Genomic DNA, 20,264 nt, shown 5'->3' with positions numbered 1-20,264 from the left:
CGTAAACAATGACGTCACAGGCAATGCATGAAGAAAACAAAGGGACTTTCCCTACACGCTGTCAAGGAAGGAAATTTCTGCAATCAGGTTTATCAATTTCATTTTGTGTAGGCTATGCTATGTAAGTGGACTTGAATGTGTGACAAAATTTGATAAGACCCTCTGTGATAGACAGTAATTTATGAAAATTATTTTTTTAGTTTTAAAATTATGAAACAACTTTTAATTTGTAAAATCATAAAACAAAATCACAATATTTGTAACAATGATGTTTTTAGTTCACAAGTTTTTTTGATGAGTTTCTGTTTGTAAAACTTTTATTTAAAATAGGCCTATTAGTTTGCTATTTCGTAAAATAAAAAGTTTCTAAATTTCAATTTTGTAACTTTGTAGATTAAAAGTTTTACTTTATGAGTTTTAACTTTCAAGAATAAACTTTAATTTTATGATTTTCAGTTTGTAAAACTTTATTTTTTTACTTTAATTTGTGGTTTTGTTGAACAGAACTTTACAGTATAAGTTTTTGTTTCTGATTTTGCAATACGAAACTTTGTATATTCCAGTTTGTATTTTTTGTAGAAAAATGCGTCATGAGTTTCAGTTTGAAAAGTTTTATTTTATCAAGTTTAGTTTGCAACGATTTCACTTTATAAACATTAGTTTGCAATTTTGTAAAAGAACAGATTATAAGTTAACTGGCAGCTTTGTGGATCAAAAGTTTTACTTTATGACTTTAATTTGTAATTTGGTAGAGCAATTTCAACATAATTTTCTATTTGTAAACCTTTTACCAACAACAGCATCAATCAAAGATTCTGCAAGTAGGCTACTGGTCTTTCCATGTATTTTTGATAATAGGCCTACCCGAGGGAATGACCAATTTTCAATCTCATTTGTAGGCTACTTGACTGAATAAATCGTTTAATTTGCATCATCTGAAAAGCAATAACAAGTTTCGTTGGAAGGAGTGGATTGACCGAGGGTTTAAAAAGTTGATCTTCAGAACCAATGGGTTAACGTCCGCATGGGTTCGAATCTCAAATCTAGTATTAATTTCCATTTTAATTTACATCACTTAAAAACTTAATAGTGTTGAAAGCTCGAGATTAATAATTTAAAGGAAATGTTTTTCAAGGAATGACGTTTGTCAGCTATAAAAAAGCAGTTTGTCGTTTGAAAAAAGCACCAAACTCACCGGCGCTAATTTTAGATTCCTTTCTTCCTGCTTGCACCACCTCACCAATCCAAAAATATGGAGAGCTTTATTAGTTGCGATCCCTAAGCCTCACAAGCCACCAGATGACCAAAGGAGTTATCGTCCGATATCCCTCCTCTGTGTTCCTTTTAAAATTTTCGAAAGGCTGATCTATGCCCACGTCTACCCAATCATCGACCCGCTTCTTCCAAAAGAGCAAGCTGGGTTTCGACGCAGGCATTCCACCGTAGATCAGGTCACACTCTTGACCCAAGACATCGAGAACTGCTTTGAGGCAAAAAAGAAGGCCGGCGTTGTCTTTCTAAATCTCACAGCTGCCTATGACACCGTGTGGCATCGTGGTCTTACTTGCAAGCTGCTTCGCCTGCTTCCTGACTGACATATGGTCCATATGATTATGGAACTTTTCAGGAATCGAAGCTTCACCTTCACCACCGGCAACTCACGGCGAAGCAGCCTAAGACACCTGAAAAATGGCGTCCAACAGAGATCGGTCCTGGCTCCACTTCTTTTCAACATCCACACCCACAACCTGCCAACCACGGTCTCCGCAAAATACGCTTATGCGGACGACCTGGCGATTCTCCACTCAAAAAAGTCGTGGGAAAACCTAGAAGACACCTTGAGGGAGGACATAAAAGCCCTCTCAACTTATCGTCAGAAGTGGCGACTGAAACTCAGCGAAATCAAAACTGTGGTTCTCTATAGTATCCTTCCAGTGTAGTCCGGGAACATCGTGAATCTGGGGTGGTAAAAGGATTGACCCTCGGCCCCAGAGGTTCACACGACGACGACTAACTAGAAAAGAGTAAGCCTACTCAACAAGTAGTCATAATTAGTAATTATGTAGAAAAGATAATTTTTCAAGGCTGGGTAGGCTACTCATCTGCAAAGCAGGCAAGGTTTGTTACTCTTTTTAAAGTATTAGCTTGTCCGATTTTTGAATACAGTAATTTGATATGGTTTCCAACGTAGACCGGAAGAAATCTGTAGCTGTCCTATAAATGTTTATAGCCTATACTACGTGATTTACTATTCAGGCACGTTTTAAACTTTTCAAGGTTTTGCTACCTTCTCCCGTTCATTAACGTGCTGGTAGGTTTATATCGACTGTTGTAGTAAGTAGCATATTTTTCGTCCTGGACGCCTCAGCGACGAAAAATAAAATGAATAAATGAATAGCAGTGCTACAAAATTAGTCGGCCTACCTTAACTAAGGCATTTACATTATTCTGCAAGGCTACAAAAATCAAACTTGTCTACTTTAGCATTTCCACGTCTTTGCCATGATATTAATTAGCTTAACCAATACAATGAATATGCCTTACTGTCCAGTAATACCCTTTCATGCAACCAAACAAGCTAGCTATTGTACTTGCCATCCTGGACTAAACTACCAAGTCTCACAGCCAAGACCCAGGAAAACAGTTTTCTCAACCAAGCCAGATTCATGCGCGCTGATAAGACGCTGACAAAATAGGATTGATTCTATTATGTCGTTAGCGTCGTAAGAAACAGTTCTCTCGTCCTTCTTTCATGTCAGTATCGCGTTGTTTGAGGAAAGACGGCAGTGTGCAAACTTGGTCAGCATCTGCGTCTTGATTACGCCAAAAGCAGCTTACGACACAATAACGACGGCAGTGTGAATCCGCCTTATTGGCATCGGCTATGAATTCATCATCGGCGCTGGTTCGACTCTCGGGGTGTGCGCTTGAGCAACGCACGTTAAGGACTGCTCTCCATTCAGCGGCATCTAATGGATGGAATAGTTCCCCGGCAACAAGACTTCAACAATCGGAAACTTCACTCTGTCAATCTCGGTGACCGGGCCTGCGTCAGTGATTCAAAGCCTCTACAAGTATGCGAAACTGCCAGGATTAAGCTCTGCAAGAAGCTCTCCCAGTCCGAGGATAAATATTCAATCAATCAATCAGTATCGTTAGTTCAATTTTATTTTTTGCTGCTGGCGCAAACATATACAGAACGGCAAAGTCCATTGTTTTCTCCTTCCTTTGAGTAAAGTTAATTGGGCTTAGGCTACTCTACGCTTTAACAGAAAATATGTCGCCAGTGCTCCAGCGTCTGATTTCATTTTATAACATCATACTGTTTTACTGTAGGTGTTGGATTTGACAGAATTGAAGCGTCCACCTTACCGTCATCATTTGCAGTTGGTGAAATTTGTTCCAGAATTTTACATGCCTGTGTGTTTATAAAGGTTCCGAAAAACTTTCGTTACCCTGTTGTGGTAAGTACTTAATTTAGGGTGTACTATTACTTCCAAAAGCTTAGATCGTTTTAACTTAGATTATATGTTTCTAAAATCCGCTTACATCGTTTTAAATTTCGTTTTTAATTCAATCAATAGCATAACCTTATCTGTAGCGACACGGGGCTTTATGAGGACGCCCCACTCTATTAGTGAAATATTTCACAGAAGGAAATATGCTAGAAATGTGAAATTTCTTGACTTTTAGTTTTTGTTATTAGCGAATTTTCTACACCTAACGTGGTCATTTTTTTACCTTCCTGCCCTTCACAATAAGCATTTCGACTCAGGTGACTAGACATTTTCGTGCAATGGTGGTTATATATATGTTAATGGAAGTTATATTAATGAGCACAAGTAATTTTTTATTAAGTTTAGTTATAATTCAAAAATTTTAATTTTGAAGCTATTGACTTTTACCGGTACTTGAACAGAGATTTCCAGTGTAAGTTTAAGACAAAATTAGCGAGTAAAAGTAGCGGTAGCGTTCTCCGCTTTTGGTCCGAGCATCGGTAGCGTGTTACTTTTCACTTGCATAATATACCAAACACAAATTCCAAACGTTGTCAAGACGTAGGCCTACATACCACATTTTTCTTCATCTTTGGAACATCACCTTCGAATAAAACAATAACAAATTGACAAAACGATACAATAATGAACAGATGCATTTCATACTTTACAAATATATGCATTACCTACAGGCACCTCAAACGTCGTATATATTGTGGCCATATATTTCAGGTGGTCTAGTTACTCTAGAAAAACGTCTCGGGTGTGTAGAAATGGTTAAGGGAGATTCAATCATTTCATGATTAGTTTTCGAAGAAGTATGAGCATCTGCATCAATATCCGGTGTAAGATTTTGCTGTGTATATCTGCGGTTTCTGGTGAATGGTTTCGTTGTGTACATGGAGGTTCTGATGTAAGATTTTGTTGTGTGAGTGAAGTTTGAAAGGGAGATTTAGAAGGAGTAGAAACCATGTTATCATTGTTCGATCCATTTCTAGGTGTTCGGGCAAGATCGTTGGTTGAGACGGAAGATTCTTGACCATTGGGATATCGCACATGGGCGAAACTTAAAGCAAATAAAAGCCTTTAAAAATTAAAAAAAAATAAAAGCCTCAATTGGGTTATTAAATGTTTCATCACAATTTTATTCACTTGAATTAATGGACAAGTTCCTGCTACCCAACAGACTGGAGATCCTTCCAGAGGAGCCCGAAGCAAAGAAAATATATAATTACTGGAAAAAAAAACTTTTGAAAATTTTCTGACTGCGGTTGACATAAACGAAGGAAATCTAGAGAACATCGACAAGCTGGGGTTACTAGCAAACTCACTCTCACACAGAACTTACGGGCATCGCGCTTCTTAAGCAGCAGATGATGTAACTACCAAACACAAATTCCAGACGTTGTCAAGACGTAAATACCACAGCCTACATGTTGCACATTGAGGTAGGTCTACCACTGGTTTGAAGGCTGACGTAAACATTAGCTAACTCAGTGATTCTTTGCCTTTATGCCTCTTGCTACAACCTATCTCTTCGAGGCAGGATTTTTAGCTCTTCTTACTATCAAAACGAAACAGCGAAATAGGTTGGAGGCCTAGAATGACATGCCTGTTGCTTCGTCAAAGACCACTCCACAATTTCGTGTTTTTGTTGAAGACAAGCAACAACAACCTTTTCATTGAACAATTTTTCAGAGGAGACGAGTAAACGCCTACGTACCTTCATGTTGTTTCTCGTCCGACCAGCAGACAGCGAAACCGGGTCTCTGAATTTGACTAAAAATACTAAAATTGTTATTGAAAAAATTTCGGTCTAGGTTTAACAATTAACACAACTGTTTTACGTGTGTGCTAGTGTTTCGACCACCACTAGTTTGATTAAAACCTAGTTTCGACATTTGCCATGTGTTTCTTGCAAAGCGGTCCTTATCTTTTCAAAGAATGCATTAGGCCGTAGGGGTTCGTGATCCAAAAAGGTTAAGAAACACTAGTCTAAAGATATATTCATTCCCAATGGCTTCACATCACATTTTGAGTGGTCTTTGTAGGCTAGTCTGTTTTACTGTTTTCAATACATTTTGCCCTTTTATGGATAAAATTTACCCCGGTTGAAAACTTTTGAGCTGGCTGAATGAATTGACGTTTAAAAGTGTTCCCATCGCTACAATAGTTTAGAGCTAAAGCAAATGTAGTTCAATTGGCGAAATTTACCCTAAGTTTAATTTGAAGCTTTTTATCTTCTGCTTGTTATACTTTAGCATAAGCGACAACCATGTTTGTAGTATCTTGTGTTATAATTTGCAGGTGATACAGGTGAAGAAATAATGCTGTAGTATTATGTAGGCCTATCCAACTAACCAATAAACTAAGCAATAAACCGCACCGTCGCATGCAATCTAAGACGTAGTTTACTATAGAATTGAAATGTTTTTATGACACGAAAAATAGAAAGTACGGCAAAGTGTTAAAGCCTAATATTATTTACATTTCAGGCTGGGGCACTTGCAATTTCATCTTTTTTCTGTTTTGCTTTGCCATTCACTGTATCCTACATGGTAGTATTGATTTTATGTGGCCTGATTGGTTTCTGCATTGGTGGAGTTGATGCACTTTACTGTGTCATTTTAGTCGAATTGTTTGGTTTGGAGAAATATGCGTCAAGTTATGGATATTCCAATATATTTTCCCATCTGATAGGAATGGCTGTAACCGTTTTGATAGGTAATATATAAGTTAACTTATTTTTTAAATATTTATAGCTCTCTGATATGAGGTAACCTAACAATCAATTCAAGGCTTACCTTACATCGTTTGACTAGACATTGTATGCGATAACGGTTGGTTGAGGAAGGTTATGGGGAATGGCAATTACAGTTTTACTTCTAACAAGCAAATGCTATATATAATATATCAAAAAGAAAATCATCTGTATTCCATACGTTACGATACAAAATTTTTCATTCCATATTGTTTACCCTTTTCCGACCAAGTGCATCCCTTGAATGTAGGACTAATTGAAATAAAGGTAAAAGAGAACATGATAAAAGCGTTCACGTCGCAATCCCTGTCAACTTAATCCAGAGAAATAGCTGCTAATTATACTGAAATTTCTTACCTAAGTATTCCATCGGCAATATCAGGATTTATTAATGCAACAGAAATCCCTAAGGTCGGCTATTCTCAAAGATGTTGTTTTTCTCTAATGTTATGGATGTCTATATCCACCCAGCAAGATCTGTTTCCTAAAACGACCCGACACCCCGCGTGGATGAAAAGAAGAAAGATCTGTTTCCTTTGGGAGTTCATCTTAAAACAATTGGTTCTTTCGGCATTGCAAAAATGACATGCAATCTTTTTTTTAACTGATACAAGAAATTCACTGAAATGCAGACGACCCGACACCCCGCGTAGATGAAAAGAAGAATGTTAACTTATTGAAACAAAACATGGCAATACCATGCTCGCTAAAGAGGAACAGATTAGGTTACGTAATCGGTATCAAAGTTCACTTAATAGCCTATAAAAATCGTCTATTGTTGTTCACTATCACCTTCATGTGCTACTGTATTTTCTCTTCGATTACTATCGGTGAAGTCGTCATTGATGCTTTCTGCAACAATATCACCCAGTAGAGATATGCTGCAACCAGGGCCAACGCAATGCTACTTTGCATCCTAGGCAAGGTTCAATTTCTGTGCTCCCATTGGCGCAACAGTTCACTGTAAAAAGTGAACAATAAGATTTTTGTCTGTTTCTGTAACTCCAATTGTTATTGGTTAAAATAATTACTTTATAGAAGTAAATAGCAGTTCTAAATTAAATAATAGTCAAAATTTGCACAATGCTGGTACACTAATACAGCTTAGGGCTAGGCCGCCTAAAAATATCACTCTTCATGCTTACGTTTTTATTTGCAAGTTTCGTCACCACTTTAGCCATGTTGAGCGCGAAAGCATAGCCAGGCTTGGTGCACATCGTAGCCTCTAGCGTTGACATGAATGTTCGCAGTGTGTACTTTTGGACTAGGCTAGGGGTCATTTTAGGTACCTACGTCCTACGTAGGCTACCCACAAAACCCTGAATATTTTTATTGTCCTCGTTTTTGCATTATAATAGTTGAGATGTCCTTCCTTATAAAACAAGGGTCTCAAACTCAAATTGCTCTGAGAGCCAAATGAACACTTGTAAATTAACTTGAGGGCCGCAATACACAATAAGTCAGAAAACAAAATAACACAGTTGGCTAAAACGCAATAAAAACAGTAATAAGAACAAAGAGATGGAAAAACACTGAACAAACGCAAACAAAACGACGGACTTGGAGAGTAAAAATCTTGCAGTCAACTTTTAAAAAGCGCAGAAACATTGAAGAACTGATTTTAGCAAATAGCAATTTTATTGTTGCGATAATGACACAATAAGTGATCAGGCAATGTGATGTAACAATACAAGTTTCTCACATGCAATAAAATGGCGTGACAGTAGGTAGTGCTAAAAAGTCGTGTGAAGTTTGATGTGCATTTTCAGATTTTTTGAGCAATTTTAGATTCAAATTTATCTTTCTAAATGTATAGAAAAAATATATACTGTAATTGTTAATCATTTCAAAGTTCAAAAATGCATCGCGGGCCGCACCAAAAGTCCTCGTGGGCTGCGTGTTCAAGACTCTTGTTATAAAACAAACACCTAACTTTTCCCTGGAATATTTTTAGAGGCCTTAGTTTTTTCAAAGAGTGTGCGGAATTGCTCTTAGTAGGCCTACTGGGCCTAACCTGTTTTTTCAGCGGCCCTCGCCGTAACTATGCAATCCATCATCCAGACAGCAAATCAGTTCTTTTTACATTGATTCCACATTGTTTCCGACAATTTTGTTCACCAAATCAAACGTCATATAAAAACCGTTATGGTCTACTTAACCTAGCCGGTGCTAACCTTGTTAAACTCAACATCCAGTCGTTAGAGACGGATGAACTGTTTTGTGATATAACTTCGGTGGTTAACCCAGCTTGGACTGACGATGTTAAAACTTTACCGCACAAGCAGGATTTAAGTGGTTTCCGTCATTTTCATGACGTAAATATGTTTCATTTGAATGATTGTAATACTGTAGATGTACTGATTGGCAACGACAACGCTTATTTGATGTGGGCCAAAGAGGAGCGTGTTAGTGAAAATCGTAGTGAACCACATGCTTTACTCACTCCTCTCGGTTGGTTGGCTTGTGGTGGCAAGTCACCCTTAGATGAAAGCGTTGCTAACGTGTGCAGAGTGCAGACGTCTTCAGAGTCGGATGTCATCTCTGGCTTTCAGCGTAAAATTGATCTCGTGATATGGAAATAGCAGACCTGAATAAAGTCATTCAGGATTTGACCTTGCAAAATGAAACCTGTGAATTGTCTCGCAATGATATTTTGGCTAGAGAACTTGTCGAACCGAATATTGAGTTGAAAAATGGTCGATTTGAGATACCTGTTCCGTTGAGGGAAGATATTGATTTACCTAACAATTTTGTGCTGGCGTCAGATAGAGCTGCTGCTTTAAGGAAGAAGGCTTTAAAACGACCTGAACTTCGTGATTTCCTTACTGACACCATGAAAGATCTTAAATCTAATGGCTATATTGAGCGTGCTGGTGAAGCAGAAAATGTAAAAGGATTTGAATGGTATTTACCATACTTTGTGACGTCACAATTAAAAAAGCGTATTGTTTACGATGGCAAGTCTGAATTTCGAGGAACTTGTGTTAATGATGTAATGTTTTCGTGTCCTGATTTGTTAAACCCTCTGGCAGATCTCTTGGCTAGATTTCGGCTTGGTAGATTTGGTTTCGTGTCCGATATGACCAAGTACTTTTTTCACATTTTGGACTCTTCAATACGCAAGCCCAATTTCATTGAACTGCTTACGTACACCAGCAGTGCCGTTCGGATCGTGAACGAACGCCCTTTGGTACCTTTGAGTGACGACCCTAGGGATTTTACTGTCATCACCCTTGCCTCACTTTTGACCTCATTCTTAGACCCATGCTGTGCTGTTGGGCAACCACATCATCGTGACCAACTAAGAAGGGATTATTGGTTCAATTTGTCACTTTCTCAGCAGTTTTGGAGCAAATGGATAGATTTTTACTTGCCAGGGCTTCAGGGCTGGAAAAAATGGTTAAAAATGGCTGAGAATTTGGAGCCTGGTCAACTTGTAGTGGTGGGTTCTCTCCAAGACATTGGTAAACGTGGGAAGTATCAATTTAGGAGGGTGCATGAGGTGGTCCCACAAATTAGGAAAGGGAAGCCTGTGGTTCGTAGAGCCAAAGTTGCCGTCTGCAACTATGATGAGAGTACGGGGAAAGTGAAAGTAGACTACGTGTTGAGGGATATTTCGTGCCTCGCCCCCGTAAAGAACACCTAAGTGTTAGGGTTTGAGCCTGGTTTTGTCTGCGGTGGCCGACCCTTGTCTGAGCCCGGAACAGTCGGTTATTATCGCAACTATTGTATATAGCGTCATTTTAGCATGTACCTATGGTACCAATTTCATGTATCGTCGTGTATTATCCCGTATTGTTGTTCATTCTTTGCATGCCCTTTGTATTTACGTATTAACTTAAAAGTGAGTGATTCAAACAATTTGTGTATCGTGTATTTTTATTCATTGGCTCACAATTGTCGTCAATTCTTTTTTAGTTATGCCATGCTAGACTGTCATAACTAGGGGCCGCTATGTTCCCGACAATTTTGTTCACCAAATCAAACGTCATATAAAAACCGTTATGGTCTACTTAACCTAGCTGGCATCTTACGTCATGGAAATTGCTAGAAAATGTCCAAATATTGCACCATCGGTCGTAAGACCTGATGAAATATTGCATCACTACCTTTGAACACCGGTTTGAATTGCGTGACAATGTCTTTCATTATTGCGTCACAGTTACTGTCTACGTGCATTTGAGATATCGCAAATTATTCTAGTCATTCGTAAAATTGTTTGTTGGAAGTCAGTCGCATATTTAACTGTTTGCTTGGTGCTTGCTAGCTGGACAAATTTTCCGTCTTTTATCTAAGTAATCTGTTCTGTAGTGACAAGTTTTAGAGGCGTACGGTGTTGCGTTCCATTTTCGATAGCCGCGGGCTAATTTTACAGGAATACACTTTTGAATAGACGTTTCAAAAGAGTGTTTATTTTTCGGTCATTACATACAGACGAACGGATCCGGGAACTTTATGTTACAATTTTCCCACGAAGAGATTATGGTTTACCGCTGTGACCACACATATGTAAACGTTGAATCAGCGTAAAAAGAACTGATTTGCTTAGGCTACTAGGCAAGTCTATCCAAAACTATTGTAAAACGTACAATCGTTTTGATGATTTCCAGCTTTGAAAAGCTTCGCTCAACTGAATATAATATTGAATAAATAAATAACTATTGCCAATGAAATTGTGCAATGAGAATAAAATATAAGCTTTCCCTAACCCTACATTTTTTTGAAAAGCTCTTGTGCACCGCAAAAATTAATTTAAAGAAAAAAAAAGTTGACTTCGACGGGCGTCGAACCCTCGTTCTCACGAACACTAAGCAGAGGATGAAACCACTGTACCAACCGTGCCAACGAGAAAATGTTGCATTCACACGGTTTTACTACAAACTTTTACCAAAATATGCTTATATTTGGGATGGACGACAAGTGGCTCCTCGTGCCCCATCCTGTGAGTAACATCTGCACCCAAGCAGATGCCAAACGAAACTTGTCAACCAAGAGCCTCCACCCGGACGGCACAGCTGCAAGGGGCAATGGACAAGTTCAGACGGCCCACCATTCAGCAGCTCAACATAGAAAGCTACACAACAAGCAAGATCAAAGTTGTGGAGCAGCTTGCCCATACCAACCGGGCACTCGTCATCCTCCTCCAAGAGACCCACTGTACCTCTGCAGATAGGCTAGCTATTCCCAACTACACGCTAGCCGGGTCTACCTTAAGCAGGAAGCACGGCATTGCCACATTTGTGCATGAGAGCCTGAAGTGGACCTTTGTCGACCAATCTCCAATTGATGCTGAGATTGAGTGAGTGTGCGTTTGTATCTCAGACTACAACATCGTCAACATCTACAAGCCCCCACCCTCGCGAATGTTGCCAACATCCCTTCCAACGTTCCCCTCCCCCAGTCTCTACGCTGGCGATTTCAACTGCCAGCACATCGACTGGGGCTACAACAACACAAGCAGCGACGGAGAATTGCTGGCTGACTGGGCCTCTACAAACCATCTTTCCCTCCTATTCAACCCAAAGGAACCAGCCAATTTCCACTCCGGCCGCTGGGGAACAGGGACAAACCCTGACTTGACCTTCGCGAGTGTCGACAGCTCTCTTCCAGACAGACGTGCGCTTGAGAAGTTCCCGCGGTCCCAACACCGGCCGTCCCTCATCATCGCCCCAAAACTTGTGGCTCCTGTCCCGAGTTCACCGGTGAAGCGATTGAACTTCAAAAAAGCCGATTGGAATCAATACAGCCTCCTGACCAATGAGTCTGCTGCAAAGTTACCATCACCTGAAACATGCAAGGCAGACGAGGCATACCAGGACTTCTGCAATGCCATAATAACTGCGGCAAAGGCCACAATACTACGTGGCCATCGAACCAGCTATACACCATGCTGGGACTCTGAGTGTGAAGCTATCTATTGCTCATACCTAGGCGCCACAAGTGGTGCGGCTTCTAACACCGCCGCCACCAGACTACTTGAGCGGCTGGACACAAAGAAGCTTGAGCGATGGAACGAAGCAGTCCAAACCATCGACTTCTCACACTCAATCCGCAAAGCATTGAGCATCATAAACAACCTCACTGGGCGCTCAGCAAACTCCCCTCGTCAGTGCCCCGTTTCTGCCAATGTCATCGCTTCCCAGCTAGTGCAGAACGGGGTCTACAAGACAAAGGACCGCAAGGCATCCCGTCTTGTTGCCAAGGAAGTATCTGCCCTTTGGCGAGTGGAAACACCACAAGAGGAAGCAATCTCTGGAGACTTCACCCCAGAGGAATTCGCCACCGCCCTCCGCCTAGTGAAACCACACAAGTCTCCAGGGCCGGATAAGATCTGCCCTGAGCTTGTGTTCCATGCTGGCCATGCCCTTAAGTCCTGGTTACGTAGATTCCACTCTTCCTGCCTGCACCACTCCACAATCCCAAAAATCTGGAGAAGAGCTTTAGTAGTTGCGATCCCTAAGCCTCACAAGCCACCAGAGGACCTAAGGAGTTATCGTCCGATATCCCTCCTCTGTGTTCCTTTCAAGATTCTCGAAAGACTGATCTACGCACTCGTCAACCCAATCATTGACCCACTCCTTCCAAAAGAGCAAGCTGGGTTTCGGTGCGGAAAATCCACCGTAGATCAGGTCACACTCTTAACCCAAGACATCGAGGATTGCTTTAAGGCAAAAAAGAAGGCCGGCGCTGTCTTTCTAGATCTTACAGCTGCCTATGACACCGAATGGCATGGCGGCCTTACTTGCAAGCTGCTTCGCCTGCTTTCTGACCGACATATGGTTCATATAATTATGGAACTTGTCAGGAATCGAAGCTTTACCCTCACCACTGGTAGCTCACGGCGAAGCAGACTGAGACATCTGAAAAATGGCGTCCCACAGGGATCGGTCCTGGCTCCACTTCTTTTCAACATCTACACCCACGACCTACCAACTACCGTCTCCGCAAAATACGCTTATGCGGACGACCTGGCAATTCTCCACTCCACAACGTCGTGGGAAAATCTAGAAGACACCTTAAGCCAGGACATGAAAACTCTCTCAGCCTATCTCCAGAACTGGCGACTGAGACTCAGCGAAACCAAAACTGTGGCAGCAGCTTTCCACCTCCATAATCGGGAAGCTGATCGTGAGCTACACGTCCAGAACAACGAAAAATCTCTGTCCTTCTGCCCCGAACCAAGATATCTGGTGACACTGGACAGATCGTTTACATACCGCCACCATTTGGTGTCTTTGCGCAAGAAACTCACATCCTGCGCTACTCAAGCGCCTGGCAGGCTCTAGCTGGGGGGCGAGGGCTGACACTTTGCGTATAGCAGCCTTAGCCCTTGTCTACTCTTCAGCAGAGTACTGTGCACCTGTTTGGTGCCGCAGTGCTCACTGCCATAAACAGCGCCCTGCGCACAGTGACCGGATGCCTGCGTCCCACACCATTGGACAATCTCCCCATTCTCGCTGGCATCCAACCCGCTGAGCTTTGTCGCGAAGAAGCCACTCTGTCCCTCGGTCGACAGGCATTGGAACCTAACTACCTTCTCCACCACAGGATCTCTGCTCTCCCAAACAGGCACCCCCGTCGACTGAAATCAAGACACCCATTCGTGCCAGCCGCTCAACTTCTGATCAACGAAGCTGATGTACAAGACATCTCTGCGGCTGCTTGGGCGGACCATAAATGGAGTTCTGAATGGAAGTCAACCGCCACCAGACTCTATTCGTTCATCCCCGACGCTGACACACGCCCCATCGGTTTAACACTACCAAGACAGGCATGGGTGCGCCTCAACCGTCTCCGTACGGGCGTCGGGCTTTTACGCTCAACCATGCACAATGGGGAATGGCCTCTTTCTCCTCCTGTGAATGTGGTGCCGAAGAACAGACCGCAGACCACATCATCAATGACTGTTCCATCTTCAAGCCACCTAACGGAGTGGAAGGTCTGCGTGTCATGGATGATGAAACCAAAGACTGGCTGCTCTCTACTAGCCTTCCAGTGTAGTCCGGGAACATCGTGAACAGGGCCGTTGACAGGATTTCTCGGGCCCGGTACCCATTTATTTTCTGGCCCCCTTCATCGACAATGTTATGAATATAAAGGTTGTGTACAAACTTTTATTGATGTGCTGTTAAAATGAGGATGACGCATGCCGTTCAAAGTAAAAAATTAAGAGGAATATCATTTATATATTCTCAAAGATATGTTGTATCCACGAATTTCCCCAACTGTGCAATTACGCATTGGGGATTTTCTCCGTAAACTGCAAAATCGTTGCTCTCAATCACGATCTTTGTCAATATGTTTAAAATTGTTGGAGTTTTTCGGCGGAAATTAATTCTTTGTAAAGTAGCGGTAGGAGAGTAAAACGTTATTTTTTTGGGGAGGGGGGGGGGGGGCGAACATAATTTGCCCAAATTTTGTCTTTGCGTATATATGTTGAAAAATACAAAATTACTCACAATCTCTGAGAGTCATCAACTTGGCCGTGTACAAAAAACAAGCATAAAAAACACGTACAACAACAAAACAAGGCTAAACTTACTGAGTGTCTGTGTCCCAATTAAATAAATAAACCAACAACTTAAAACATTCTTGTGTATCAAAAAAAATATACATACAGTATATTAAGCCTAACTGGATTCAAAAAAATTTGAACTAAGACTTCACCAATAACTGGATAACAATAATTGCTGAATATTCATGTCACCAGATTACATGAAAATCTCCAGCCCAACTTCAACAAAAGGCCTGACCAAAAGTAGCTCAATCTTTTCAATTCAAAGATAGTCCGAAGACTCGATATTTGTAAATTTGCATTGAAACAAACTAAAATGACAATACGTTTACTTATCAAACCAGTAACATTACTTAATCCATGCTGCTTCAAATCCTATAGCCTGAAAAGAATTTGACAGTTTACCATGCTATGTGCATCAAAATTCCACCTTTGAACGAAACTACTTTTGATACCAAAAATATTGATATTACAATGAAATCATAGTCAATGTTTTTTCAGAAGATCATTACAAAGATAATCTTACTTCACAATGAAGCAGCTAGACCTACTCAAATCACAAGCAGTGAAGAAAAATGACTCCCAGATAATAACTTCAAACTCAATCGTTGCCACAAAATTAAGACCACATTACCAAAACATGACACAAAAATAGCACTGTTTACATTGCCTGATATAGTAACTGCATGAATTGGATGACAAAACAACATAACATGTGTCTTTGTATTTGATTGTTGTTGCTCTAACACTGTGTCATAGATAGTAAATAGCTGAGCATATCAATCCTGGGACTGGCAAAGACAAACAGAAGTTTATACAAAAAATTCAATATAGAAGCCAGTTAAACCACAGCTCACAAAAACATGAAATTGAATCCAGGAAAATTTACAAGTTGTTTTCATTTAATATACTTTTTCACTTTGTACATAACTATAGTTAGTGGCCGGGATCAATGCTCACAAAAGTGGTGTATATGTGGCCTCACAACTATTGATTAAAGTTTATAACAAATGCTTATTTTGTTTGACCATATCTAAAAATGATAAGCTATCTTTGTAGTATTTAAGTCAAGTTTTGCGAGCATAGCATGACTTATGGTAAAAATTGATTTGTCCAAATAACTAGACATTTTTGCCCAAATGATTTTTATAATCAACTACATTAGGTGGATATCGAAAAAAAAAAAACTCATAAAGTTACCAGTACCCAGTAGGCTTTTAAATCTTACCCATGAAGAAATGCAGCCTACATGTTAGTGAATACCAGTAATAAGCTTAGCCTACCTCTGTTTCCCAACTGTGCTTTTTTACAGTTCTAGTTTGCAGTTGTCAAATCGAAACTTATCATTCTGCCCAGATTGCAATACCACATGCAACAGTTTTCAAAGTTGGGGATAATACATTTACATTCATTGGAAAATATTAGCTAAATGTATCTCATAAATTACAACAATTATGTAAAGTTTCTAAACTGGTGAAGCATCGAAACATTGTGGTAAGATTGATTTTGCCAAATAACTGGACATTCTTACCCAAATTTGCAACATTTTTTTCGGCGGGGAGCAACCGCCCCCCACCTCCTACAGCTATGATGTGGATGCAAGTAGCTAGAAGTGATTAGGCTACCGTCAAAATATATATATATTTAGAGTTAAAGAGTGGGTGAAGAAAAATATTTCGTCTTTTTGAAAAAAAAATCCTGGTTAGGGAAATCACTATACCCGGGAAGGGGGCCCGGTACTTCACCATCTGACGGCTGAAGTGGCTGTTTTAACCTCTGATGGTAATTCCTTTAGATCTGATTATATTAAGATCTTGATAATGTTTGAAGTCGCGGGAAATCTTTTAAATCCGGGCCCCCTAAATATTCCGGGCCCGGGTCCAAAAGTACCACCTAGACCCCCCTGTCAACGCCCCTGATCGTGAATCTGGGGTGGTAAAAGGATAGACCCTCGGCTCCAGACGCTCACACGACGACGACGACGACCAAATATGCAAATGAGACAGAAATCTCGCGGAAAAAAATTTCGCGTCCCGGACGCGTTAATGACGAAAAATAAAATGATTAATTGATTGATATTGGAAGCGTCAGAAGAATAATTATGCTAATTTATGAAGCATTTGGTATACGATATTGTCTGAAAGTTTTTATTGCATCACCAACAATAACACATCTTCAGATGTCATAGATTTTGGGACTCAAAATTGCGATTGTAATGCATGAGGGTAACTTTCTCGTTTATTAACTTGTAAAGAGTAAGTCTGCAGTTCGTACAACAATGTTCGAACCACAAAGACATCTTTGTTTAAATCAAAATAACTGTAAGAAAAAGAAAGTACTGCGCCCCTTTGAAGGCTGCGCCTGAGCCGACTGCCTAATTCACCTAATTGATGCACCGGCCCAGGCTGCAACAAATTTCAATTTTTATGTAGTTACGCTTATGTATTTTATGTAAGAAACGCCAAGATCAAGTAACGCAGGTTCAACTCTTAGGCTACGCGATTGAACAACGCATTCCAAGTACAGCTTCCCATTCAGCGATACCAAGTGAGCGTAATTATTCCCAATAACGAGCACTTTAATAATAGAAAACTTCACTCTGTCAATCGTGGTGACTGAGTCTGCGTCACTGGTTCATAACCTCTCCACCTAGCCTATGGGGAACTACTACGAATGATCTTTAAGAAGTTTTTTCGGTCCGAAGATGCAAGTAACCAACCTATAATTAGTGATAGCCTACCACCACCGGTGAGCTATTCATCGAAACTGACCAATAATTTTTCATTGTGTTGCAGGACACGCTATAGACTTATCAGGAACAGTTTCAACATCATTTTGGATTGGAGGCGGCACATTGCTGTTGGCCTGTGGATTTTTGCTTGTAATAGATCAAAGAATAAAGCGAAATTTTGCTGATGTGATTGGCAGTTCATCTTAAAACAATTGGTTCTTTCGGCATTGCAAAAATGACATGCAATCTTTTTTTCAACTGGCAACAACGTTTAGCTTAAATTACACGTATTGGGTTGTGCAAAGCAAAATTTTCTACTTTATGGCTACGCATTTCAAAATTTTTGATCGTTATCTTTTATCAATTTCAAGCGTTTTAAACTTGCCATTGCTTTCCTGACTTTAGGGCTCGACTACCTGCAGTATTTAGGGATTGGGCCTACCGTACTTGAAAACATGTCGTTTTAGAGACCTGAGCTGTCCAACCAGCCTATTTACGAAAAGTCAGTTTAGAAAAATACTCCCAGGAACAGTTGCTCACGAAAGAGACCCGAGGTTTATCTCATGCTGCACGCTCGGACTCTTAACAAAGACAATAGAGCAGGAGCCAGGTCGATTTATTTGACTGTCTGGGTCAGTAAGGTTTGACAAATGTTTCTAAACTAAAATTTTGTGTAGATTTCAAAAATAAACTTCTTACTAGCACTGGGCTGACCGTTTTTTGTGTAAAGATCTGTTGTTATACTTTTCATCTTCATCAAAAAAAAATATGCTTATTTCATTGTGACATGATTAACATGCAGTGAAACTTCACTGATCTTCGAAATGATATTCTAACTTAGCTTGAAATATGATATTAATGCTGTCTTCTCGTTGGGCCAATAAAAAAGTCATAAAATCCTGAATTAGTCTTTATGTTACTCTATCTGGAGACATGACCACTGCCGCTTGACATAGTTCGTACCTCATGGTCGGTGGTTGCGATCACAGTGGCTACTTTTTGACCCGGGTCTGGGATAATTTTAGGGGCCCGAAAACATGAAGAAACCACAGCGTATTTTTTGAATAGCTTATAGTGCCTTTTTCTTACAAATGCAAGGGCGCAGGAAGTAGGGGTGCTCAAGGGGCTTCAGCCCCCCCTAGAGCTAATTTCGCCCCCCCCTCTGGAATTTTAGATAATTGCTTCAGCCCCCCTACAAAATTCTGATAATTTAAGGTACATAACGTATTTTCAGAAAATTATTCGAGCAATAATTGTTACGATGAATCGAGTTCCTATTACGTGTGATCGCGCTCATCATTCGAAATAAAGAGTCGTCAATCACAGAGAACTATACATCGCAGTAGCACCCTCCCTACTAACACGGCGTTCCATCGTTTATTGGACATCATTCTGCAATATTTACTTTACACTTACAGCATAGAACAGCAAGATTTGTTATAACAGAGGTTGTTATAACGGACGGCGGGCCAAACTTAAAGCATTATGCCTTGGATCATTATACATTCACTGCAGTAATCATGCTCTCGATTTGATTTTGCAAGACGTTGTAAAGGAGGTGAGGCACTGAGGCTTACTGCCGATGCCTTAAACTTCGTTCAAGGTGTTGCAGTTGTAATTCGTAAATCGTCTAAACGTAAATCTTTATTCATGTCGTTTTTTGGTTCCGATGAAGTTGCCTGCAATTTTCTGGGTTTGTGTCCTACTCGTTGGTGCGTTCGTGCTTCTGCCCTCGCTCGTGTTGTTAAGTGCTACCCTATCCTGCTGCAATGTCTGACCGACATGACAGAAGATAGTGCAATGAAAGGAGACGCACGTGCAAAGATAGCCTATTCAGTTTGGTAAAATAAGCACACACGTTGCGGCTTTATTTTGCGACTACCTGCAGAGGTGAAGTTTTTCAGCCTGCAGAAGCCATCGCAAAACAGCTCCAAAACAAGAAGATCTCCGCTTCTTCAGCTGTGGATCCATCACCATTTCCCGCGAACGGATCAAAAATCGCAGAAAAGATGAATCCGTTTCCAAGCTTGTGGAAGCAGCGAACGTCCCAGCGTCTGCCAATAACCTAAAGACGCCAAAGGATCTCCGAGTGAGCAAAACTCCAGCAAAATTTTGAAACACAGAGGAATCGGATGCTTTGTCGTCTGCGGTAGAAGGAGCGTGGAAACGGCAATACATCAAAGCCCTTGATCTGTTCAAGCTGAGGTTGATCGAAGATTCGACCAGGTGGATCTGCTTACAGCAGCCAACAGAGAAAAGGCCCTTCTGAGCTGTGCAAATGGTGAGGAAGGATCTGATACTGAGATCAGCTTACCGGATGCCATCAGAAAAGATCGCCTAAAACGGAACTTACCTTGCTCAGCGATGCTGTAGGCTATAAGTGGAAAAACCGCAAACTCCGTTCAAAAGGTTGCTGAGTGTCACGATTTCTTTCTATCTCTTACCAGGAAAAAGACTTGGAAAGGTTCAATGACGTAGTTTAATGGGTCAACCGAAAAGAAGTCAATTAAATGTCGAATAATTCTACTAGTGAAATGATAATCTGACTTCTTGACGAACTTTAACGATCGGCTTCTCAAATAACTCTAATTTCTGCATCAACTACCCATCCACAACTCATAGCACAACTCTCATAATCAACTTATAATAAACACCATAATAATCTCAGAATCATCATCAGAATAATCAGAATACAAACTACACCACTATTTATAGTTGGCTGTTCAGTCCAGTAACTTCGAGAAGGTTACATCATAAAGA

The 20,264-nt window shown here is 40.6% G+C and overlaps 1 protein-coding gene across 2 annotated transcripts in view; it reads left to right on the top strand.

The window, feature by feature from the left end:
- The window catches only part of LOC145770723 (monocarboxylate transporter 1-like), a 30,613-nt gene extending 12,211 nt beyond the window's left edge, over nucleotides 1-18,402 (top strand). The window contains exons 6-8 of one of the 2 annotated variants that reach the window (XM_082582421.1): nucleotides 3,337-3,464; nucleotides 5,993-6,221; nucleotides 17,569-18,402. In XM_082582421.1, the coding sequence (XP_082438547.1) occupies nucleotides 3,337-3,464; nucleotides 5,993-6,221; nucleotides 17,569-17,711 (500 nt within the window). In that variant the 3' untranslated portion in view covers nucleotides 17,712-18,402. Of the gene's footprint in view, nucleotides 1-3,336; nucleotides 3,465-4,495; nucleotides 4,933-5,992; nucleotides 6,222-17,568 lie in introns of those variants that run through there. The other variant, XM_082582422.1, reaches the window with a different exon arrangement.
- The last annotated feature ends 1,862 nt before the right edge of the window (nucleotides 18,403-20,264 follow it).

This window comes from Aplidium turbinatum, chromosome 5, assembly GCF_918807975.1.
Source record: "Aplidium turbinatum chromosome 5, kaAplTurb1.1, whole genome shotgun sequence".
Taxonomy (NCBI): domain Eukaryota; kingdom Metazoa; phylum Chordata; class Ascidiacea; order Aplousobranchia; family Polyclinidae; genus Aplidium; species Aplidium turbinatum.
This window is presented reverse-complemented; position numbering and strand designations above follow the sequence as displayed.